This window comes from Phoxinus phoxinus (assembly GCF_949152265.1).
Source record: "Phoxinus phoxinus genome assembly, chromosome: 19".
NCBI lineage: Eukaryota > Metazoa > Chordata > Actinopteri > Cypriniformes > Leuciscidae > Phoxinus > Phoxinus phoxinus.
Window position 1 is genome coordinate 25,236,188 of NC_136894.1, and position 25,938 is coordinate 25,262,125.

General features: G+C 37.9%; 2 protein-coding genes across 2 annotated transcripts; both read right to left on the reverse strand.

Moving 5' to 3' along the window:
• Positions 1 to 848: 848 nt before the first annotated feature.
• Positions 849 to 7,245, reverse strand: LOC306987011 (uncharacterized protein). Its single transcript, XM_079590902.1, has 9 exons — positions 7,108 to 7,245; positions 4,167 to 5,831; positions 3,596 to 3,804; positions 3,455 to 3,497; positions 3,261 to 3,325; positions 2,947 to 3,173; positions 2,054 to 2,213; positions 1,742 to 1,843; positions 849 to 1,224 (listed from the first exon to the last, which is right to left on the reverse strand). The coding sequence occupies exons 2-8, from the start codon at positions 5,798 to 5,800 to the stop codon at positions 1,746 to 1,748; spliced, it is 2,436 nt and encodes an 811-aa protein (XP_079447028.1). The 5' UTR covers positions 5,801 to 5,831; positions 7,108 to 7,245; the 3' UTR covers positions 849 to 1,224; positions 1,742 to 1,745.
• A 13,901-nt stretch (positions 7,246 to 21,146) lies between these two features.
• Positions 21,147 to 25,512, reverse strand: LOC306986837 (uncharacterized protein). The gene is made up of 8 exons (XM_079590542.1): positions 23,944 to 25,512; positions 23,413 to 23,621; positions 23,262 to 23,319; positions 23,021 to 23,139; positions 22,702 to 22,928; positions 22,162 to 22,321; positions 21,715 to 21,825; positions 21,147 to 21,464 (listed from the first exon to the last, which is right to left on the reverse strand). Exons 1-8 carry the CDS (start codon positions 25,266 to 25,268, stop codon positions 21,373 to 21,375), a joined length of 2,301 nt encoding a protein of 766 aa, XP_079446668.1. The 5' UTR covers positions 25,269 to 25,512; the 3' UTR covers positions 21,147 to 21,372.
• Positions 25,513 to 25,938: the final 426 nt, after the last annotated feature.

A 25,938-nucleotide genomic window follows, 5' to 3' on the forward strand; every position in this document is an offset into this window, starting at 1 on the left:
TAATAAACAATTCTTACTTTGTATTTGGTTCAGTTTGTTTATTATAATAGAAGTTAATGGTAACCATAGTAACAACATGAAATTAATTTTAAAAAAATGTTTTAAATGTGGTTCCTGGAGGCACCCAAAGCGGTTCCACACAGTGCTTCATATAAGAGTTCCCCAGGAAACCTGTGTGGTTCCTCAGAGAACCGGCCCTTTTTAAAGGGTGCCTAGAGGATCTACAGACGGTTCCGCCGGTATGGAAAAGTGAAGAACCCCAAAAGGTTCCTCCAGGCACCTTTTATTTTTACAGTGTATGCTTTTGTTTCATGTGTTGTTGACTTGTATATGCATTTGTTCATTGTGATGGTTACTTTTATTTGTTATTTTACTAATTTATTCATGTTTCTTATTGTTGTCAGTACATACAATATAATTATTTAATTAATGTATGCATTTATTCATTGCTTGACTGAAAATGTAGGTGTTTCACTGCATTTATATGTTGACCATTCATGCATAGCTTTGTCAAATGACAAAACAATTTTTTAGCTTGTTTTATTAAATTATATCATTTTCAGTATTAAAAAAGTGAGAAAAAAAAGTAATAATTAAGTATTATTGGTCAGCATTTAATATTATTATTTTGTTTAAGTTTTGGGGTGGGCTAACAAATCAATTAATTCTGAGGTAGGCTAATATAACATTTTAAGGAGTGATACTTTGAGTATAAAATCAACAGTTTTCTCCAAAGGTGAGATCTTCGAGCAGCTGCCCGTCTCCTTTGTGCAGACATTACAAACACTATGGAAAACCATAGGCAGGGCTGTCGAGTTACTGATGTTATGAAGTGTGAGTGCACCTGTTGCTCATATCATTTTTTTATTGCAGAACTTATAGTTACATACAAGATCAGGGAAATATATCGTAGTTGTATCTTTAACAATGAAGAATCATAATGACAAAACAGAAAAAAATAAAGATAATGTTTGTGTACATCATAATATTACATTTTTATACACATGAAAAAAGCACACAATGGAGCACACAATGTCATGCTAGATTAGTAGTATTACATAGCCTATTTTATACAAAATTAATGTTTAATCTCATCTGTAAGCAGTTAAACTTACATGAACTATGAGTGAATGTTCCAAAACTTTATGAAAAGACAAGACATTCCAATCTCTGACTGGAAGGCACTGTCCAGCAGTGTGGGGGAAGTCACTTCTGAAGTCACACCTGCAGGGGAAGGAGGTATTTACTGTATACAAAGTATACAATAATTCATTCATTACATTTATATAGCGCTTTTCTGGACACTCAAAGCGCTTTACATAGAAGGGGGAAATCTCCTCAACCACCACCAATGTGCAGCATCCACCTGGATGATGCGACGGCAGCCATATTGCGCCAGAACGCCCACCACACACCAGCTTACTGGTGGAGAGGAGAAGTGATGAAGCCAATCAGTATATGAGGATGATTAGGAGGCCATGATGGACAGAGGCCACTGGGCAAATTTGGCCAGGATGCCGGGGTTACACCCCTAGTCTTTCGAAAGACATCCTGGGATTTTTAATGACCACAGAGAGTCAGGACCTCGGTTTAACGTCTCATCCGAAGGACAGATGACCATTAAACAACTGAAGGTGTATTTTTTAACATAGATGCCTTGACTCAACCATCATAAAAGATCGACCTATAGAAAGTAGGACAATATTACATATCACTTGCTCATAATGTCATTATCACTCACCTCCTCAAACTCTTGGTCTCTTTCGATCAATTCCGTGCCAGAGATATTTTTTTATTTCAGTTTCACAGTCTGCCCTCATTACACTGTGTTTTGATGCAGCATCTGAAAGAGGAAACTCGAAGAATGAATTGGAAACATGGAAAGATGGTATAAAGTCCTTCATACTCACAGCTCTTGTACACTCTTAGGATCAAATTTGCAGACACACAGTTCACCAAGTGATTGAATTTACAAATACAGACAATACACAGGCTAAGAAAAAATACAAACTTTCTTAGTATGTGTGAAGTGTTCATGCACCAGTGAGTTTACCTCGGATTACATCTGTTAAAATGAGCTTAGAGAAGGGCTTTTTATCTCCTCTCCCCTGCCAGTTGAACTCACTAGCCAGATCATCTGTTAGGACGCACTGCATAATATTCTTGATCACATCCTGGGCCCCAAAACCTCCAAGCTTTGACAGATATTTTACCTGTAAAGAAAATGCGGTTTCACTTTATTTTGATGGTCCCTTTAACACGTTCCATTGACTATAAGTAAACTTTGCACCTACATGTCAACTCTCATTAGAGTGTTAGTGAGTATTAGTAGACTGGTAGGGTCAGGGTTACAATAAGTTGAAATGTACTTGCAAACTTATATGGTCAGTAGAATGTCTGTTGGACCATCGCAATAAAGAGTTAGCAGACATTAAGCAGACAGTCTACTAATACTCTAATGATAGTTAGTTGACATTTAGTTGCAAAGTTACTTATAGTCAACAAAATATTCAAAAGGGAGCATCAAAATAAAGTGTTACCGAAAATATGTTTAAATTATTATCACATGTCTTGAAATACTTGATTATTATTGGTCAAACACAGCATTGAGTAGTCAAATATTTTGTGTAATGACCACAAAACTGTGTATGTACAATATAGCTCATTTGCACTATCTTGTTGAACAAAAGAACCAGAGCTGGGTGAGAGAGAACATGAAATAGTTATCTGCTAATCCATCGAAAGAAATGAACAATGATGCAGATTAATAATGAATCTGCATTAATATTATAACACTGTATTTAATGTCCATTTATTTTATTTATTTATTAAGTAGCCATGGAATAAGCATGATAATGTGCCGTCATTATTGCAAAATAAACCCCTTAATGGCATTACAGGTCAGAGTGTACATTATCCCTTTCCTGAAATGTTGTGTTGACTCACATATTTTTGGCGTTTCGTTGCATTATTGAGCTCCCTTTCAATCCTCTCCACATCTTCAAAGGTTCTAAGAGGCAGATTTAGGCTTGTTTTACCATCTCTAGTGGGCAAGCTGCTACTGCTGGGGGCTTCAGAAACCGTATCATCTTTCAGTAGTTTCTTTAACATAGAAGAGTTTTCCTGAACTGTGCTCTTGATGTCTCTCAGCATTTGGAGGAGATCATCCTTGTCTGTTGTGTAAAATGAGTTGTGTTGTAATTACAAAAAAAAGAGAAAAGAAAAACTTCTGATTATTACGGCAAAAGAAGTTGACTCACCATCAGTGTTTCCAGGTCTTTGTCTTTTAAGTATTCCAGTGGATCCAGTGGGTGCTAGAAGAAATCTTTATTTAAAAATAAACAATACTTTAACAAAACAGTACAAATTAGTTCTTTGAACTTTTATTAGGAAAAATATTTTAAACAAATTTTGTTTTTGGAAACAAAGTGCAAGTATCTGTTACTGTACTTACCGTTCTGTCATTTCTGTTTGCCTTTTTGCCTCATCAAAAGAGACTGCGATAAGATAATTATTTTATTATATTATTTTTATTTGAGAACTTTAAAAAATAAATCCTAAATTTAAACAATTATTTTAAAATAGTGACCATTACCATATTCTTTGTGAAAGTTAATATTTAATTTCTCCCATATTTTCCCTCCTGTTTCAGGTTTAAATATGTTCTGAACAGCGTCCATGCACTTCTCTGTTGATTTGAATGGGGGCCAGTAAGTTTGTTTCTTGTCTGGGCTCAACCAGTTTGATGCGACCACCATCACCTCATCTGAGTCTTGCAAGGTAACAACTGCATACATGGTCTGTCTAGTGAAGGGATGAAATAATTATGTTTAGCTCTGATTGAAATATATATATATATATATATATATATATATATATATATATATATATATATATATATATATATATATATATATATATATGCTTAATTTTATTGTAAATTAACAAGTTAACCAAACAAATCATCTGAAAGTAATGGGATGGATGAAATTCTGACAAAATACACAAAACCAATTCACAGGTATTTTTTCCCCATTGGTTTGACTACCGATTGCACAAATTATGGCACAAGCAAAATGTCTACACTGAATGCAAGAAATAGCTATGTATATATATTAATAAAAAAAATCTGCAAGTGAGATCTCGGTCATCTTCATGATCCTCACCTTCCATCACCCTCCATCAAAATGTATTTTTTAGACCAACTGGCTTCTGCTTCTGGGCCAACGTTTCCTTTGGATAATTCCTTAATGTAATACACTTCATTATCTCTGCTCTTCACAGCTGTAATTACTCCCTCAAGGTCTTCGGGTTGGATGCAAAGAATCACACTTTGTTTAAAAATGATAATATCCTTCTGGTTTAAATGCCCAGCTAATGCAGAAGCAAAGCATTTCAGAGCCAGTGTAATGAGAACTGGGGTCAAAGGGCAGCCCTGATCCAGCAGTTTGTCTCTCTCTGTTGAAACATCTACAGATTCAGTTTCTGCTTCTGGTGCATCTCTGAGAAGGTTTTTCACAATGAGGAAATCTTGATACAGATTTGGGTTTGACTGTTTTTGCTCTTCTATTTTATCTTTAATACAAGACAACCTCATCTCAGTGCAGAAGGTTTTGGGAGTGATCATGACAGTTTTGGGAGTGATCATGACAGCTGAATTTTTTGGTACAAGACCCTTTGACTGAGACTCCAAGAAATCATCGAGACGTTTTGTCAGAATATTTGCAATGATGAGGTAGTCAACGTTAAAAAAGTGTTGACTATCATCATGTGGACTTTTCACAGTTTCATTAAAGTGTTTCTCAGAGCAGTTTAACGCACCACTGTGGATTCTGTCATAGAGCATCTTAATGTATGGAATTAGATCCTGAATGTTGTCTTTATAGAAGGAAACTGGGATGCCGTCTGGTCTCGGTGTGTCTGACACTTGAAGAGAATGTACAGCTGACACAATGTCAACCTCACTGACTGCATGGAAGCTTTCTTCACCCAGTGATGAACCAGTCTCATCTGTCAAAAGACCATTTTTTAGATTCAGCCATTGGAAGATTGATTGTATCTGAGGACCTTTCTGAAAAAGGGTTGTGGGGACATTGTTGATCTCCAAGTACACAGGACAATGGTCGCGCATCTCTGAGTCTCTGATTTCACATCTTCTGACTCTCCACATACACTCTTCTGGAACAAAAAAGTAATCCAGCCTGGACGCAACTTGACTGTGGAATGTATAATCCTGCTTTACAGGGTTCTTTCTTCTCCAGACATCAACTAGCTGAAGAGATTTCATGAACTTATTCACACAACAGCGCAGCTTTCTGTGGATTTGCCTGTCTATCACCCCTTTTAAATTGTCTTTGTCGATAAATGGATTGAGAACTGTGTTGAAATCTCCACCAATCACCAGAAGCCCTGTGGTCATTGACTGCAAGTAACGTGAAAGTTGTTCAAGGGTTTTTGTGTCTGTTTCATGGTTATAAACACTAACCAGTGTGTACAGCTGACCTTCCAGTTTACATTTCAACACAACATAAGCTCCACATGGATCTTTTTCATCACTTATACATTCAAAATCTAGTCTTTTCCTGACTAATATGGCTGTTCCCTTTTGGCAAATAAATGTTGTGTAGAAAACATGCCACTCATTGTTTAGACTTTCTATAATATGTTTATCTCGTTCTCCAATGTGTGTCTCTTGAAAGAAAACCACGTCCGCATTTTGTAATTTTTGAAATTTCTCATCTCGGTTTCGTTTAAGTCCATTAACATTCCAGGTGACCAAATGTATTGTCTGTGTAGCCATCGACAGATCTGCTCTAGCAGACCACAGGTCCCTGTCAAAACAAAGGGTGATGGAGGATAGTGGATAAGGATACTGGCAGTTGAGACAGAGTGCAACATGTCATACTCTGAGAACTACACCCACTGGTTTAAAACACAAGTTGAGACAAGACATATCAAGACCAGACAAAACCACAGTGTTTACAACACTGGTAATAAGTATGTAACATTTACAGGGACAAAACATTTTTTTTTTTTTTTGAATAGATGCTGAAATGTACAATATTGCCATATTGACGATATATAAAATGTAAACATTATCTATTTACATCTATAGAAACAGATGATATTTACAAATCTTTCATAACATAAATATATTGGAATCGGGTTTTTTTTTTACCATTTCACGGATTTATTTTAATATTATTTTAATATTTTAATACCCTTAACCCAACCCCCATGCCTGGACATAACCATTTTGTAAAAAAAAATTATGTCAAAACGCATTATCAAAGTAGTTCAAATGATGATTGCAGTCGCAATGCTCTTTGGCATTAAAGTTTTGAATGAATTAAAAAAGTCAAATTTAAGTTGTTAATCTCTGAGGATCTTATTCCGATATGGTACACTGTAAAGGCGCACATATCTCATTCAGATGCATACATTAAAACACGGCATGTTGCAATAGGTGACGAAGTAATGAACATTTGAGGATGGATTCTAAAGATTTGGAAAAGAGCGCACCGATAAAATGGATTATGTTTATGATCATTTTATATTGAGTTTTTAGTGTTTTATGGTCATTGTCCCACAGCAAATAAAATAAATATTACATGAAGTAATGGTTAAACAATTACAGAAATGTCATTCATTTTTAGGTTTTAAAGTGTGTTCTTGTTTAACATTATGTAATCCATAAATTACATTTTATTTATGCTGTCAATCTGTCATTATACGTTTCAGAGTCTGTCCAAACGTCACTAAATAAGTGAAAGTAAAAACATAAAAGTAATTGTATGTGTGGAAGATCCACACAATATGTACAATTCATAGGAATTCTCATGAGATCACGTTGCAGAAAAAAAACTAAATCATAATAATAATAAAGTAACAACACTTTAGTTGTGGTTTTTAATGTAATATCTCATTAATAATGACTTTTTATCTCTTCATGGGTGCCTTTCTTGCTTAGTCTAATGTTAAGATAAATTAAACAACAATACTTTTATGTATTTCTTTCGATTGTTTTTAGTAAAAAAAAGGACATAAACTAGAATTTTCGAATTTTAGCTCACTATAAGCATCAAAATAAATTGAAAGAAAAGTCACCTTTTATCTCAGGATAACGTGTGGGACAGTCCGTCGTCGATTCAGCCGTCAAGTTGAGCAGAGTACGATTTCTGAACTTGTATCTTGGGTGTTGTCAGGATTATGTTTTGTTCATTGTGTTTCTGTTGGTTCTGTTCCTGTGCCCTGTCATAGTATCTCCCAGGCCTCCACTATAGCTCCTCCCTCCTGCGATTCTGCCATGGAACATCACACTGGCTGTGTCCTGGGTCCCCGCCTGGCTCCTTCTGCTCCTGGCTCCTTCTGCTCCTGGCTCCTCCCTCCCTGAAGGTGAAAGCACATGAAAGCAAATGTTTCCCTGTAAGCGGAGTGAAGATGATCAAACTTGTTGAATGGATACATGCATATATTAAACAATCAAACATCATTATTGCATGTAAAGGCCTCAGGTCTGTTATCTTTTTTTGTGCAGGGTAAGAGAGACAGGATTTCACTTCTGCATCTGCTTTGAAAAACACGGTAGTGTGTAGCGTTCACTATAGACCGCATGATTATAATCCCGGCGATATGATGAGTTAACGTTATATGATGACGGCGATGAGCACACTGTCCCGGCTCCTTCATCGGGTTCATATCAGGCTCATAATTATATGGCTGAGGTCCGTCATACACGTAAACATTTACGCTACAATTTCCTCAGCGTCCGAACTGTCATTGCGATCCATTGCTTTCCTATAGTTTACTTTGATTGCTCTCCCTCATGTTACGTCACTTCCGGTTTTGCAGTTATCAAATGTGGAAGTAAAATTTTCTCACAAAAACGACTCCAGAAGCCTAAATAGCGTTTTATAAGTATATGTGGTAACGCTTTAGATTACAGCCCGGAAAGTACTGCGTAATTACAATGAAATTACAGTGTAACTTTCGGTAATTACAGTGTACCTATAAAGTACTTATGTGTAAGTATAGGGGAACAATATGTAAAGTCTTGGGAATAAAGGGGTAACAACCAGGAAAATACTGCGTAATTAAAACTAAATTACAGTGTAACTTTCGGTAATTACAGTGTACCTATAAAGTATGTACGTGTAAGTATAGGGGGACATAATGTAAAGTTTTGGAATAAAGGGGTAACAACCAGGAAAATACTGCGTAATTAAAACTAAATTACAGTGTAACTTTCGGTAATTACAGTGTACCTATAAAGTACGTACGTGTAAGTATATAGGGAAACAATTTAAAGTTTTGGAATAAAGGGGTAACAACCAGAAAAAAAAAAAACTATTTAGGCAAATTATTAAGTATTTTAGAACTACGGGGTACTTATACTATAATACAATCTTACTTTTGGGAGCAATTTAGCGAGTAGGCTACATACACTGCACCTTTTTGTAATAATAGTGTATACAAATACAAGGCTTTTTTCAAATTACGGGGTAGCCTATATATCAGTGCATTTATAAAGTAGGCTCATTTGTTTTTATTGCAAAGGTGCACTGATTAAGTTGTTTCAAAGCAAGTAAAACTATTGCAACTTTTTTTTTTTTTTTAAATGCTGGGGAAATATACTCTTGTTTCATGTAGTTACAGGGTAAGTATGACATTGCGGGCCGTAAATTAAAGTGGTGCTTCTTACCCTCTTGTTTCTTGTAGTTACAGGGTAAGTACAATAAAAACACATGTAAACACACAATCTGATATCACTTGGAAAACTTTATTTGAAAAACAACTTATTTTAAAACGGATTTACAACACTTTCTCTTGCTTGGTTTCCTCCTCCTCTTGTTCCTCTTCTTCTTTCTTTCCACTGATAAATCTTAAGAAGGAATCCCATGTCTCTTGCTATTCTGTATTATGTGTTAAAAGAAAATACAGTACAGAAATGTCCTCACCATTTACTCATCTTTTACCCTCATGTCATCCGAGATGTATATGAATTTCCTTCTTCAGATTAACACAAATTTTTTTTTTAGAAAAATATATAATCTCTGTGAATGCATAATGCAAACCCATGTGTTCCTAAAAGTTGACATCAAACAGCACATACAGCAATAACTAAAGTAATCCATACGACCCCAATGGATGAATCAATGTCTTCTGAAGTGAGACGATAAGTGTTTGTAAGAAAAATACCAAATATTTAAACATTTTAAAGACTATCGCTTCCGTTCCGAGTCCGACCAACTGTCACTTGTGCGTGCATGAGAGGGTTGAGTTCACGCTTGACACGCGTGACGTAAGCGCGCCGAGAAACCGAATGTCGATTTTTTTATTTTTTATTAATGCTCACAACAAAATACAAACAATAACACATAATAATAATGAAAAACAAACAATACAGAAGAACAGAGATGGCAGTTCTCGCGCGAGTTTCACATCTAACTCCCGCGAGAACGTAATGAACGCGTGAAGCTTTACCTAACACGAAGCCAAGCCGACTCTCATGCACTCGCTGGACGCTGGTGACAGTTGGTCGGTAGCGAAAAGATGAGTAAATTACGAGAACATTTCTGGGTGTACTGTATTTTCTTTTAATACAGAATAGCAAAAGACTCATTCTTAAGATTAGGCTAATCAGTGGAATGATAGAAAAAGAAGAAGAGGAACAAGAGGAGGAGGAGGAAGTAGGAAGCCATGCAAAAATGTATAGCCTACTTTCTGTCAGGACTTTAGTATTTGAAATGAAAAGTTGATTTTAAAAAAGGAATAAAGTCCTTTTTTGAAATAAGTTGTTTTTCAAATAAAGTTTTCCAAGTGATATCAGATTGTGTGTTTACATGTGTTTTTATTGTACTTACCCTGTAACTACATGAAACAAGAGGGTAAGAAGCACCACTTTAATTTACGGCCCGCAATGTCATACTTACCCTGTAACTACAAGAAACAAGAGGGTAAGAAGCACCACTTTAATTTACGGCCCGCAATGTCATACTTACCCTGTAACTACAAGAAACAAGAGTATATTTCCCCAGCATTTAAAAAAAAAAAAAGTTGTAGTTTTACTTGCCTTGAAACAACTTAATCAGTGCACCTTTGCAATAAAAACAAATTAGCCTACTTTATAAATGCACTGATATATAGGCTACCCCGTAATTTGAAAAAAGCCTTTATGTATTTGTATACACTATTATTACAAAAAGGTGTATGTAGCCTACTCGCTAAATTGCTCCCAAAAGTAAGATTGTATTATAGTATAAGTACCCCGTAGTTCTAAAATACTTACAGTATAAATAATTTGCCTAAATAATTTTTTTTTTCCTGGTTGTTACCCCTTTATTCCAAAACTTTACATTGTTCCCCTATATAATTACACGTACGTACTTTATAGGTACACTGTAATTACCGAAAGTTACACTGTAATTTAGTTTTAATTACGCAGTATTTTCCTGGTTGTTACCCCTTTATTCCCAAGACTTTACATATTGTTCCCCTATACTTACACATAAGTACTTTATAGGTACACTGTAATTACCAAAAGTTACACTGTAATTTCATTGTAATTACGCAGTACTTTCCGGGCTGTAATCTAAAGCGTTACCGTATATGTTTATATTTAAATCTAGTTCCTACATTATTGTTCTATACATTCACTGGGTACTCTAACCTGCAATATGCCCTTTAAAGTGAAAGCACATGTCACGAAGTTAAAGACTCACATTTGTCTATTGTTTGCATCTCTTTTTGCATCTGTTTTTAAGCTTTGTGTTTAACCTTGCATGCAAATCATGACAGTGCATGAGTCATATGGATTACTCATCCAATATTGTCAGTGCAGTCAAATAGATAATGCAGTATTACTGAAAATCAAGTGTCTTTTAAACCCCAACTAAGCAAGTAAAAGGTGACAGTGCCAAGGATCCCGATTTCCATCATGTGACAGAAAACTTGGGGAGAAACCAGGCTCAATCGTGACCAGTTCTCCTCTGGCCAAATTAATGAACATGGTGTGATTTATGATTCCAGGCAGCAACACGTGACAGATTTTGACTGATTTTCAAGCTCACCTGTTGCATTCAGCTCCTTCTGCATGATCGGGATGAAGCGCAAACATTTGGTGAGAATTGAAGAGTTGTAGTGATCGTGATCGTGATCTTGATCGTGACCTTGCCTGACCTTGATCGTGCGGAGAGGGTTTCCCCTAGGGGAGAACCCCTTGGTCCTGAGCCACCACTGCAACGGTCTCATGTACAACAGGCCGCAAGGTATAACGTTGGATGCTGCTGCCATCAGACCTAACAGTCTCTGAAACTACTTTACAGTGAGTGGTTGGCCTAGCTTTGCTTGTTTCACGGCTGAGAGAATCGAAGCAATACGAGCAGGAGACAGGTGTGCCTGCATCGTCGTCGAATCCCAAACCACACCCAGAAAAGCGGTCCTCTGAAGTGGAGATAGCACACTTTTCTTGGTATTCAACCTCAACTCCAACTTCTTGATGTGAGCGAGAATGCCGAACCACCTGTTGCTCCGATTGAGCTAGAATCAACCAATCGTCGATATAATTGAGAATACGGATGCCCTGGAGTCGCAGCGGAGCCAGAGCTGCATCCATGCATTTCGTGAATGTGCGGGGTGATAAAGCTAGGCTGAACGGAAGAACGCGATATTGGTATGCTTCGCTCCCGAAAGCGAACCTCAGGAACTTCCTGTGTTATGGAAGGATGGATACATGGAAGTACGCATCCTTTAGATCTATCGTGACAAACCAGTCCTCGGATCTGATTTGTGACACGATCTGCTTGAGAGTGAGCATCTTGAATTTGAGCTTCCTTACTGAGCGATTTAACAGGCGCAGATCTAAAATTGGACGGAACCCTCCATCCTTCTATATTGGCTGTAATACCCTGTATTGGCTGTAATACCCTGACTCCCTGCAGGAAACCCGTTCTATAGCCACCTTTTGCAGAAGAGCTTTCACTTCTTGTTCCATTACCAGGACCCCTCTGAATCGTGGTGGACGAGACCTGAACTGGATAGCGTAACCGTTTTCGATCGTCTGCAGGACCCACTGGGAAATATTTGGAAGACTTTTCCACTCTGCCAGAAAATCTACTAAGGATACCAGTCTCTCAAGACTGGCCTCTGGAGAATTTCGAGCAGCAGACACAGTGCCCTGTAACGGCGCACCGGCAGGGAACAACTGGTCTGACTGCTCTAGGCCCCTCCTTGGAGGGAGCGAAAAAAGTTTGCTGGGATCGTCTACGCGACACTCTGCTTCTGCACATAGTGCAAACACATAGTTGGTGTGTATCCCCACCCGTGATGAATCGAGTGCAGGGATGAACACACTTCCTATACTGCTGTCCGCTCGCCATAATATAGTTATATATATATATATATATATATATATATATATATATATATATATATATATATATATATGAAAAACTCCTGCCTAGATTCACTAAGGACAGACAAAAACACTTTTCAGACAAAGATTCACACAGATTGTAATTCAGGGGTGCTTTATAGTTTCCTGGTCGATGACGTAACCTGCATTTGACGTTCCGTCTCGCCATTGGACTGATTCCATACGTGCTTCATGACGCAATCATGCAGGGGCATTCCCGCAGTGTTTCGACGCAGCTCGAGTTCCATGGAAAGGGAACTACGTTGGATGGCATGCCACATTCATAGCTAGCCTTAGGGGTCTGTAAGGAGAACTTGTTTGGATGTCGAGGTCTTCGCTGCAGATCTGTCCCTAGTGCTCATCTAATTGACCTAACGGTAAGCCCAACCCCCCTTAGTAACTGTTGTTATCTCAGTTTCTAACTGTCTTACAATCAGGGTTCTAAATTAACACCCGCCAACCCGCCAAATGCGGGTTAAAATTAATTTTGGCGGGTGTTAATAAAAACTTACTAGCCAGTTTGGCCGGTGATGCATGAGGCATTACATGCATGAAACATAAGGCTCTGTTCCGCTCTGTTCTCGGTCATTTATCCCCCTGGCAGTACTTCCTACATTTCCCATGAACACTGTGCCGTAATGCTACGTGATGACGTTTCATACGGCCATTGGCTGCGCGCAGTTTGCAGTGAAACCAGTGCAAGAAACCATGGAAACGAACAGACACAGAAAACACAAGAAATGAGACGGAGTTGGCTAGTAAAGTAGGTTAATATTAAACGAAATGCGGCGGTGGTTGGGACAGACTTCAGGGGGCGAGAAGAGGAACGAGGCAGGGGATGAGGAGGGTATCGACAGAGAAACTAAGAAAAGAATATGTAATGCCAAATGGCTGACGGGTCGTGAATGGCTAGTGTTTGATCACAATAATGTCATCATGTATTGTCAAGATTGCCGCATGTACTCAAAAAAAAAAAAAAAAAAAAAAAATTCGTAGTAGGATCTAATAATTTTAAAGTAAAAATTTGGCTAGTGGATATTCTGATTGGCTGGTAACTTTAGAAAGTTACCAGCCCCATTGGCTGGTGATCAAAAAAGTTAATTTAGAACCCTGCTTAAAATGACAGCAGTTTATCCCTGTGTCTCAATGTCCATACTATCTATCCTATAGTATACTATCCCATGGCGAAACCCACGGTGAGGTTTAGATAAAGGTTTGAGTGACTAATCAAAGTTTAACCTGATACAAAAATTTGTATTTAATGTTATCCGTATTATATTTAATCTGCAATAACAATGTGGACTTTTATAAAAGATCCATTTGGCCATTAACTTTTAAATGCATCATTATGCATTAATATGAGGAGAGTCTGTGGATGAATGACCCGCGACTGCAGATCAACATGTCTCTCGGTAGGAAATGAAATGAAATGTGGAGGATTTCAACTGTGACAATATTGACAGGCCAGTTTACTGTGACAGAGAGCAACCGTTAAAGACGCAATTGTATGATGTGTTAGTATGTACCAAAGATTGTCTACTCTTCTGCTACACACTCTTCACAAAAAAGTACATACTTTTAGGGCGTAGTATAAGTACGCGAATTGAGCAAGTGTGAAAACCTTGTCCCAAGATGTTATTGATTGATTTTGGACACAAAAGGACCACCTCTTGTTGAGGAGCATTCAAGTGGGACTTAAATATGCCATGGAGGGATATATAAAAGTTTTTCAAATAAATATGGTACTGTACGTAACACGATTAATTTGGAAGCGAGGGTTTACAGATTTCAATGCAGCGGAATATGTTACGTCATGTTACGTCACGATCGCAGATTGCTGTTTTTGACCTATACTGTAGTAGATGACATGAGAACAGCTATTTAGGTTTGTACGTTAGCATGGACTCACTAACTTGTAACTTAATGAGAGTATAGCCCTGAAAGTATAGGGTAAAGTAATAATTAACAGAGCTTCTCTGTGATTTTCGTCCTGTCCGAATTTGCCATCTCAGTAATCATTACGGACAATATCAGTAAAGATTACCTTCAGTAAAAAGGTATGGAAAAATGACCTCAGCTAATTAGCCTGGATGCCAGCCGAACTTAGCCCCGCCCACAACATTTTAGGTCGGGAGGTTTAGTCTGGACTTGATCCGTAATTCGTTTACAACAAAGATTAGCCTGGATGCCAGCCTAATAGCCTCGCCCACAGCATTTGAGGTCGGGAAGTTTACTATATTCTCTCAAAAATGATGAGTTGGTAAGTACTCCGTGTATCCTTATAAAGCAATAAGCCCTGCAAAGCCATGATTTACAGTGAATTTAGAACAGCTAAGGGGCGTTGTTAGACACGGCGCGGAGCGGAGTTGAATCACAAACGTTGCGCAGTAATACTAATGTAATGCGGTCACAGGTGTATGTTTGTTGAGTGATTTACAACAGCTTCGAACGCGGCTCAACCAATCAGAATCAAGGACCTGAACTATCCTTTTTATACTATTCTTTTTACAACATTGGCAAAGATCGTTTACACTCTGTTTCTTCTTCCACTTCTTCCAGTTGCGTGCATTTGAGTTCTGTTGACAACTATGCGTTACGTCGTTACTCTGATTGGTTGTAGGTCTATCCAATAGAGTGCAGAGGCATTTTTTTTCAAGTTTCGTTTGAAACACGCCCCCATAATCACAGCCCAATGGAGCAGTATCAGACTTATTATGATGACGTCAGGCTATCAGGTAATACTAATCCCGTGCGAATAGACCCACTGTAAATATGTACATAAATATTTTGTAATTTCCTATTTAAAAGTGGTTCCCTTTCGAAAGTACTCACGTCTTGCGCTATGGGAAAAAAAACTTTTCTCGAGAAGATTGAAGCCAAAAATTATCCTTTAATTTTTCTTCAATTTAAAACGCACCTAAGCGAGACGGTTCTGCGGCAACTTCGCGCCCTCCACGCGTCACAGCCCGCCAAAATGGGAGTGTGTTATGACTATATTAAGCCGTCGCACCCATGGTTGCCTTGATTTCATCTCCTTCAGCATAAGTTTCTCTTCGCTGGACTCTGGAAGAAGTCTCGCGCCGTCGAACAGCACTCAGCGGGACGAGCTACTGCCCTGCAGGACTGAGACACATAAGGAGCTTCGGACACCCTCCCTACGCCATTTTCGGTCAGGCTGAAAACCTCAGGTTTCCTCGGTGCTCACCGTTGTGGCGCTCAGGAAAAAGGTTATCAATATCTTCCCCCCATTGAGGAAGCTGTATCTGCGCACCTTTGTCAGCCTTCCGTTGGATGGCAGTTTAAGGCCGCCTGCCGAACCACCTCAGCTCTCACTGGTCGCGCCAACGCCGCAGCTGGTCAAGCTGCATCAGTGCTACATACGAGCAACAAAGACAGGAACATGGCGGACACTTTCTGGTTCCCGTGACCACTCACGTGGTGTTTGCATACTTTACCACAGCTGAAGTGAAATAAATGCAATATTTGCCAAATACACAGATGTTTCAGAGACATTTTCATTCAATACTTTATGTTCTGCTTGATACAGCGTCTGTTTGAACAAGAAGAAAGTTCAACATAAGCCTATACTGTAGCTACTATCAATGAAGAAATCAAAGTTTTTTAATCAGTTTCATTTTGATGAACATGACACAATACAACATCGTGACTACATGAAAAGAGTGTTAACTTTTATAAAAAAACTGATTTGTGAGCTTTAGTGGAACTAAAGGTGCGAGAATAAACACGAAACACACGTGATCGTTGTCATGCGGTGAATCCGGCCAATCGTCCAGCCAATCGCATGGCTGTGTCGTCATCAGAGCTTGTGCAGCCGCTCTTGAGAAGCTGCGCTGGCTGAGTTATCCGGCTACTCTCGAATCGCTCTTGTGGTACTTTGATGGCATACGTCACAGTCATGTGGCATTGTATCAAGTCGGACACAATTTCTAACCGGCATGCACTGCTTCAAGTCAGCCGTCGATCGGTCTGCGCAGAGCTGCACGAAGTCGAACTAGCCTTCAGACACCGAATATTTCAGAACACCGGTCACGTGCAACTGATACTCAACTGCCATTGGCTCATCTGCGTACGAGGGGAGTGGCTTACCGGTAAGTCAATTGTCATGTCACTGACATTTAAGGGCTGTGTTGTGGTGGTTTCCACCATCTGGTCTGGATACGGACCGTATCAGGCCGTTTACGTTAACCTCGGGATGAGATAATAAGGATGAGACAGATAAACTAATATAAGCAGATGCCATTCCTCTTTCAATGTAACACGCGGTGGGTGATATGGAAAGTGTTCCCAAATTCCAGTTGACCTAATCAATAGTCGAACTATCTTTAATCCATATTTAAATTAACAGAGTGTGTCTGCCTGCCAAACAAGACTGAAGACGGTTTCAGAGTTTGGGTGCTAAATAGGAAAATGATCTGCCACTCGCAGACGATTTTGATTTTCTAGTTATTATTAACTTTACCAGAATTTTGAGAACACAATGAACGTGAAATACGACTATAATACGATAAGAGCTTGCTCAAAGAGTGGCTAAACCAGTAAAGTAATTCATAAAAAGTCCTAAAGTAATCAACAATATTTAAAAAGTAATGTTTAGGGTTTCCAATGCAGTGTTGACAGAACTGGGCTAAAATGGTCATACTTCTTGTTTATGAATTCTAGCTGCTGCATTTTGGACCAGCTGGGGTTTATGTACTGTAATAAACCTGTAGGGCAACCACCTTGTAAAGCATTACAATAACCTATCCTTGTAGGTCATGAATGCATGAATAAACTTTTCTGCATTTGACATTGATTATGATGTAATTTAGAGATAATTTAAGATGGAAAAACATGGTTTAACATGGGTTTTACAAATGCTGGGAAAGTGGATTTCAGTGACAGATTACTATCAAATAGCACACCCAGGTTAACAGAGCATCCATCAAGACAGTATTCTATGTTATTTATTATGTGTTGAGTTTTTTGGTCCAATAATTAAAATCTGTTTATTTTTTTCTAAATTAAGTGATAGGAAATAACTAAAGTCATCCAATAATATCAACTATGCGTTCCATTTATTTTGTGATTTGGTATGTTTCATCGGCCCTTGAAGTATCGTCAGTGTGTCAGTTTTGTTGTTGACTCACAGGATGCAAATATTTTTATAAAAAAATACAAGATTGGAATATTGTTTGCATTTCTCTATTGCAAATGACCTAGCCTAAAAGCTTTGCATTTGTCTTTTGTTTGCATACAAAAAACTTGTTTGCCAATGTCCTCTTTTGTTGAAAATGAAAAATAAGCATAGTGAGTTCCATAAAAGCTGTAAGGACTTTAAACTGAATGTTAATGTTAATGATTACTAAAGATTATTTTAGCCTATAGATTGCACTCTAATGATTAAACTCACTTTAATCTTAATGTTTTACTAACATTGTAAACCGAACAGAAATTAAAATCTACAAATATAATTCAACTGTAAAAGGGAGTATTTTAATCTTAACTGTCACCGTCCCGCTGGTGGGACGCCTAACTTTACTTCACTATATATTACTATTAAATCTTAATCTAACCATGACAAACTATACAGTATATCGCTGGAAAGGTCTAAGACCTCAAAATAGGATATTTTACCACTGTTTTACAAATTACAAATTATGTGGGAAGAGTAATTGATGAATTTATGACAAGAGTGCACCTCATAAAATCTGTGGCTGCGAGCTATAACGCAGATATGTGCTATTTTTATGCGTTTATTAGAGGTTGAATTCAAATCAAATACTGCCAAACCACCCATATTACATCTGAACAGGATGTCTACTTCATAAATTGTATGAAAATTATGGAAATACATGGTTCAGATCACTTTCAACATATATGAAAATGGAGGCGCCCTTATATGGTCAGTAAAGAAGCTTGGCTGTCCATCTATTGAAAAAGATTAGTACTTCGCCCAAATAAAATCTTGCTGAAAGCTAATTTTTTGAGACATCAACCTAGAATTTGGAACACAACTTGTTCAGATTTTTGGCTTTCATTTTCTTGCAGTTTTAGAGTAAAATGCATTTTGTAATATATATATTTTATATAAAATACAAAGAATTATATTTTTCCATTGTACATTTTCATAAACTCAAACTTGTATATGTCAGAGTCGAGAGAGAGGACCCAAGAGCGATAGCAGGTAATAAAGTCTCTTTAATATAAATAAGGCAAACGGCCGCTTTGGCTGGCAAACAGAAAGTCTCTCAATAACAATCAACAAAAGTAGATGTAGACCCAAGGCTGGGTTAAACAGGTCCGTAGACGAGGACAGCGGTGGCAAGCAGCAGCGGCCGTAGACAGGTGTACTCACGGTACCGATCTCAGCATTCAGCAGCAGGTAAGCTGGGCAGAGCACAGTTTTAGCATAAATACTTTAGGCGGTAGAGGTAGAGATGGTCGGGAAGACCAGACAGGACAAGACTAGACTTCGGTGTTGAGAACAGACACATACGTATTTGATGTTAATAATCTGGCAGAGAACAAAGGGAAGAGGAGAACTAGAAGTAGAAAAGCTAATCAGAGAGAAAGAGGGGACAGGTGTGGAATGAATGAGCATGATGGCAACAGGTAATGAAGAACAGCTGAGTCAAAGTGAGTGTATGAGTGTGTGTAACAGGAGGATGTGTGTGAATGAGACCAGCCGAGGGGGAAAGAGAGAGAGATAGAGAACCAGGATCATGACAGCCTCCTGGCGCTCCCGAGGGAGGAGTCTGGCGGGAGCGATAGAAGTCATCAATGAGCGAGCGGTCCAAGACGTCCCGGGCAGGGATCCAACATCTCTCCTCAGGACCGTATCCCTCCCAATCGACCAGAAACTGATAACCACGACCACGAGGGCGAACGTCCAGTAATCTGCGGACAGTATACACAGGAGATCCCTCGACGCGGATGGGAGGGGTGGCGGGGCAAGCCTTACATCACCAAGTGCAATGCAAAGCGTCGGATGCAGTGGTGTGAAGCACGCAGTCACTGAACTCTAGAGCCCTGGAGACTTGTTCTCTGGAGTGACAAATCACGCTTCTCTGTCTGGCATGGGTATGGGTTTGCCAGGAGAACGGTTCTTGCCTGACTGCATTGTGGCAAGTGTAAAGTTTGGTGGAGGGGGGATTATGGTGTGGGGTTGTTTTTCAGGGGTTGGGCTTGACCCCTTAGTTCCAGTGAAAGGAACTCTTAAAGGGGTCATATAATACCATTTTTGTACAAGCTAATATGATTATTTAGGGTCTAAATTAAAAGTTTATAATATACTTTAATTAAAAATTCTCATTAGTATTGTAAGAAAACACTCATTTTACCTGGTCAAAAACAGCTCTGTTATCAGCACGCCGTTTTAGTGCATATGCCTTTAAATGATAATGAGCTTTGCTCACCCCGCCCCTCTGTTCGCCCTTCTGTTCGTAAATCTGCTCTGTAATAACTATAACGCATTGTTCAGTATAAACGTGGAATTATTAATTATATTGAGAACGTTGTAAAAACATGCCGTAATGTAACGTTATCCTGAGTGTAAACATTAAGTTAGCCGTATTCATCGTGAAGCGTGCTAGCGATCTGCAAAGTTTAATATAAAGATTAATATAAAGGTTAATAAAACGTTACACTCACTTCTTCTGGAGGTTCAGCAGGAACACAAATAGTTGGTACAGATCCTTTTTTCAGGAGCAGCTTCTTAGCAAAACCAGCTTTATATTGACCCTCATTTGTAAAGCAGTCTAGTGAAAAATGATTTGCGCAAACAAAAAAACATTTGTCCTGGGGAATATTCCCTTCTAAAGCAAAACTCAGCCACTGCGTCTTTCAGCGGTTCTGATCTAGGAACATTAAAATGACTGCTGTGTTCCTTATTGCACCCAAGAACAGAACACCACAATCGCTTAGACGCCATTCTCATAGACGGTGCTCCAGCGTATATCAACAATGAATGATTGACTATGATTGACAGCTCGCTCACGAGCGAGGGGGGGTCTGTGTTGAAACGCTGCTGTCAATCAACAATCGTGGGAGGGGCGTCGATTTTGTGACGTCACAAAATCGAACAGCTCAATTTGAGACAGGGTAAAACATATAAGGAGATTTAAAAAAAAACACTGGATGGATTTTTATCATTGTATGATGGTTGTGTACAGGCACTGCCAACACACATTTCAGTGCAATCAACTTTTAAAAGTGCATGTACCATTATATGACCCCTTTAATGATTCACCACACCAAGACATTTTGGACAATTTCATGCTCCCAACTTTGTGGGAACAGTTTGGGGATGGCCCATTCTTGTTCATGACTGCGTACCAGTGCACAAAGCAAGGTCCATAAAGTCCTGACCTCAACCCGATAGAACACCTTTGGGATGAATAAGAGCGGAGACTGTTAGTCAGGCCTTCTCGTCCAACATCAGTGCCTGACCTCACAAATGCGCTTATAGAAGAATGGTCAAAAATTCCCATAAACACACTCCTAAACCTTGTGGAAAGCCTTTGAAGCTGTTACAGCTGCAAAGGGTGGGCCAATTCCATATTAAACCTTACGGATTAAGAATGGGATGTAATATTATATATGATACTGGTATTGGTAATAGTTTTGCGACCTGATGTAATTGTTTAGAATTTTGTGCTAATATTAATCACCAGGGGTCAGTATAATGTCTATAATCACAGTGATTTTGCCAGCAAAAAAAGTCAAAAGCATGGGTAGAGAATAAATAATCTGTAATATTGGTTTATTTTAAATGGAATCATTACATGTAATTTAACAAACATTGTAAAAGACAGAAATAGCTCAATAAAACCAAAGCTGTATACATTTAGTTTTTTTTGTAGTTGATGCTGTAATATGGCAGTCTTACACATTTTTTTCAATATGTATATATACTTTATTTTTTCAGTTAGATGAGAACTGAGGGATTCATGATCAAAAACTCAGTCATGTAAAAGGTTCCAATGTATTCCCTTCTTTGGCTGGTTGTCCATCGGTGAGGAAGAAGCCACATTAAAGATCTCAGGGCAAAGACCTGCAGTGAACGGAATTTATAAAAGATATAAAAATTATCATTAAACAAGGTGGTTTCTATAGATTTAGGCATTGTCTAAAAGAAGATATTATCTATATTGTATAGTATCAAATATTGCATGATTTATTTTTAAATAAAAGTGAACTTAAAATCAAATAAAAAAGGAAATTCCTGGAAGTATGTCAGGAGTTCATCTGTATTTTTTTTTTTAAAGTCCCATGAGTGCATTGACATACTATCTATCACTCACCTTCTTGTTCTCTTGGTCTCTTCCGACCTAATCGATCAGCTGTGTAACTCAGATATTTTTTAATTTCAGTTTCACAGTTGGCACTGGCCACATTTCTTTCCAATGCAGCCTCTGAAAAAGAAAATGCAACTTTAGTCTTTTATGTGTATTCTTGTACACTAAAATAAGATTTTGAAGATAGCATGCAAGGAAAAACAATTTCAAATAATATTGCAATCGCAATTTCCATAAAAGAAAATCGTGATGTGATTATTTGTCCATAATATACAGTATTGCCCTGACCTATATGCTCTTAGGGACAAATTGGTCCAATTGAAGAGCTTTTAAATATGTTTCAAGCTTTTTCATTTAAATTTTGATTTGAAAGTGAAGACAAATGCAGACATAATATTAATAAAAACAAAAAATGTAAGTATGTGGGAAGTGTTTATGCAGCAGTGAGTTTACCTTTGATAACAACTGCTAAAAAAAGCTGAGATAATGGTCTTTTATTTCCTCTCCCCTGCCAGTTGAACTCCTTTGCCAGATCATCTGTTAGGACGCGCTGCATAATATTCTTAATCACATCCTTGTCTCCAACGCCTCCAAGCCCTGAGAAATATTTTACCTGTGAAGAAAATAGTGAGAATTTTATTAAAGTGTATTGATTATTTTGATTACAAATCTCTGCAATATTTAATTCTAATTGATCAATGGCATTGAATTGTCAAATATGTTGTATACGGACGACCATGCTGTTGTCTACCTGGGCTATTGCTCTTAGACAATTTAAGCTTGTCTACAAGTAAGATCATAAAATAATTTGGACTCCAATTAATATTTCTTTCCCTTTTTTTGGTAAATAGTCATAGAACAAGTAGGGCATTGGTCAGTCAAATCATTATTGCAAAATAAACGTCTTTAAGACATTTCCAGTAAGGTTTATTTTGTGATATTGACCAGCAGAGTGTACAGTATAAATTCTTGATAAACGCTGTGTTGACTCACATATTTTTTGCGTGCTGTTGCATTCTTGAGCTCTCTTTCGATCCTCTCCACATCTTCTAAGGTTCTAAGAGGCAGATTTAGGCTTGTTTTGACATTTTTAGTGGGCAAGCTGGTACTGCTGGGGGCTTCAGAAACCGTATTGTCTTTCAGTAGTTTCTTTAACATGTCAGAGTTTTTCTGAACTGTGCTCTTGATGTCTCTCAGCATATGGAGGAGCTCCTCCTTGTCTGTTGTGTGAAATTATTATTTTTTTCCTGTACAAAGTACAACAACAAAAATACACTTTTCCAACTGATTATGACAAAAGAAGTTGACTCACCATTAGCTGGCATTCTGGATGTAAATGGAATTGGTCCAGGAGGAAGCGGCTGTAACATTGCTTGATTGTTTTCAGGCTTTTGTCTTTTTATTCCAGAGACTACTAGTCCTAGAGATTGCCTTTATTTTAAAGCAAACAATGCATTTTTTAAACAAAAAAGTACAAATGAATTATTTTACCTTCTCATGGGTCAAAACTTTTGAACTATTTTGATTGGAAACAAAATGTTTGTTTTTGTTACCATTTTTCTCTATTTTCTTCAATTTCTTTTTTCGCTTCTATTGCCTTGTCGAAAGTGCCTGCAATAAGATACATATTTTATTATATTATAGTCAAAATAATGGTAAAGATACCTACATTTAAACAGTTATTTGAACATTTTTAAATGTTACCGTATTCTTTCTGAAAGCTAATACATAATTTCTCCCATGTTTTTCCTCCTGTTTCAGGTTTAAGTCTGTTCTGAACAGCTTCCATGCTCTTCTCTGTTGATTTGAATGGAGGCCAGTAAGTTTGTTTCTTATCTGGGCTCAACCAGTTTGATGCGACCACCATCACCTCATCTGAGTCTTGCAAGGTAACAACTGCATACATGGTCTGTCTAGTAAAAAAGAGAGTAAAAAAAAAAAAGATATTTAGCCCTAATTGAAAAATAAATATTTTATAGTAAATTGGAAAGTTGACCAATCAAATCATCTTAAAGTTGTGAAAGGATTTATTTCTTGAAAAAATACACAGAAATTATTGTCCCATTAACTGGTCTAGCCTTGTATTGTTTAATCAGTAGATGTCTAAATATACATCTATACATTTGATCGTTTATGTTAATTGCATGGCACAAATTTAGGCACAAACTAAATTTCTGTACTGAATGCAGTAATAAAATCAGCAAATTAAATCTTGGTCGTCTTCATGAGCCTCACCTTCCATCACTCTCCATTGAAATGTCTTCTTTCTCATTAATTATAGACAAAAAATCCCACTCATCAAACACCCAATTGCCTTCACTCGTTTTTAAGCATTTGTCTGATTCCTCTTCCTCAGACTCATTTTCCAAGTACTTTAATTGTTCATCATTAACATTTCCTCTGAATAATTCCACAGTGTCATATACTTCATTATCTCTGCTCTTCACAGCTGTAATTACTTCCTCAAGGTCTTCAGGTTGGATGCAAAGTATCACACTTTGTTTAAAAATGAGAATATCCTTCTGTTTTAAATGCCCAGTTAATGCGGAGGCAAAGCATTTCAGAGCCAGTGTAATGAGAACTGGGGTCAAAGGGCAGCCCTGATCCAGCAGTTTGTCTCTCTCAATTGAAACATCTACAGATTCAGTTTCTACTTCTGGTGCATCTCTGAGAAGGTTTTTCACAATGAGGAAATCTTGATACAGAGTTGGGTTTGACCGTTTTTGCTCTTCTATCTCATCCTTAATACAAGACAAACGTATCTGAATGCAGAGTGTTTTGGGAGTGATCATGACAGAAGCTGAAACTTTTGGTACTCGACCCTTTGACAGAGACTCCAAGAAATCATCTAGACGTTTTGTCAGAATATTTGCAATGATGAGGTAGTCAACGTTAAAAAAGTGTTGACTATCATCATGTGGACTTTTTACAGTTTCATTAAAGTGTTTCTCAGAGCAGTTAAATGCACCTCTGTGGATTCTGTCATAGAGCATCTTAATGTATGGAATTAGATCCTGAATGTTTTCTTTATAGAAGGAAACTGGGATGCCGTCTGGTCTCGGTGTGTCTGACACTTGAAGAGATTGTACAGCTGACACAATGTCAACCTCACTGACAGCATGTGAGCTTTCTTCACCCAGTGATGAACCCGTCTCATCTATCAAAAGACCATTTTTTAGATTCAGCCATTGGAAGATTGATTGTATCTGAGGATCTTTCTGAAAAAGGGTTGTGGAAACATTGTTGATCTCCAAGTACACAGGACGATGGTCACGCATCTCTGAGTCTCTGATTTCACATCTTCTGACTCTCCACATACATTCTTCTGGAACAAAAAAGTAATCCAGCCTGGACGCAACTTGGAATGTATAATCCTGCTTTACAGGGTTCTTTCTTCTCCAGACATCAACTAGCTGAAGAGATTTCATGAACTTATTCACACAACAGCGCAGCTTTCTATGGTTTGAGCTGTCTGTCACCCCTTTTGAATTGTCTTTGTCGATAAATGGATTGAAAACCGTGTTGAAATCTCCACCAATCACCAGAAGCCCTGTGGTCATTGACTGCAGGTAACGTGAAAGTTGTTCAAGGGTTTTTGTGTCTATCTCATGGTTATAAACACTAACCAGAGTGTACAGCTGACCTTCCAGTTTACATTTCAACACAACATAAGCTGCACATTGATCTTTTTCATCACTTATACATTTAAAATCTAGTCTTTTCCTGACTAATATGGCTGTTCCCTTTTGGGAGGTAAACTTTGTGTAGAAAACATGCCACTCATTTCTTAGACCTTCTATAATATGTTAATCTCGTTCTCCAATGTGTGTCTCTTGAAAGAAAACAACGTCCGCATTTTGTAATTTTTGAAATTTCTCATCTCGGTTTCGTTTTAGTCTATTAACATTCCAGGTGACCAAATGTATTGTCTGTGTAGCCATCGACAGATCTGCTCTAGCAGACCACATGTCCCTGTCAAAACAAAGGGTGATGGAGGGTAGGAACTTTTTTGTTTTGCTTTCTGAGAGAATTTCTGAGACTGAGTTTTAAACATTCTGGTGTGCCAAAACATTATTTCTTATTGTTGTATTATTTGTCTTTGTAATTTTGAGTCGTGAGTATATCATCTGACACTTGTTAGACAGGTTATCATGTATCGTTACACCCACAATAGAGACAGAGCGTCATAATCTGAAAACCATGTAAACAAGCTAAAAAAAAGAAGTAAGT

Excerpts from the sequence above, each read along its gene's own strand:
- LOC306986837 (XM_079590542.1), bottom strand. The coding sequence starts at position 25,268 with ATGACCACAGGGCTTCTGGTGATTGGTGGAGATTTCAACACGGTTTTC. Across the intron at positions 22,929-23,020 it reads ATCCAGAATGCCAGCTAATG|ACAAGGAGGAGCTCCTCCAT; the intron begins GTGAGTCAACTT and ends TTCACACAACAG. Across the intron at positions 21,826-22,161 it reads TTTAGCAGTTGTTATCAAAG|AGGCTGCATTGGAAAGAAAT; the intron begins GTAAACTCACTG and ends TTTCTTTTTCAG.
- LOC306987011 (XM_079590902.1), bottom strand. The coding sequence starts at position 5,800 with ATGGCTACACAGACAATACATTTGGTCACCTGGAATGTTAATGGACTT. Across the intron at positions 3,326-3,454 it reads CAAACAGAAATGACAGAACG|ATTTCTTCTAGCACCCACTG; the intron begins GTAAGTACAGTA and ends TTTTAAATAAAG. Across the intron at positions 3,174-3,260 it reads AAGACCTGGAAACACTGATG|ACAAGGATGATCTCCTCCAA; the intron begins GTGAGTCAACTT and ends TTTACACAACAG.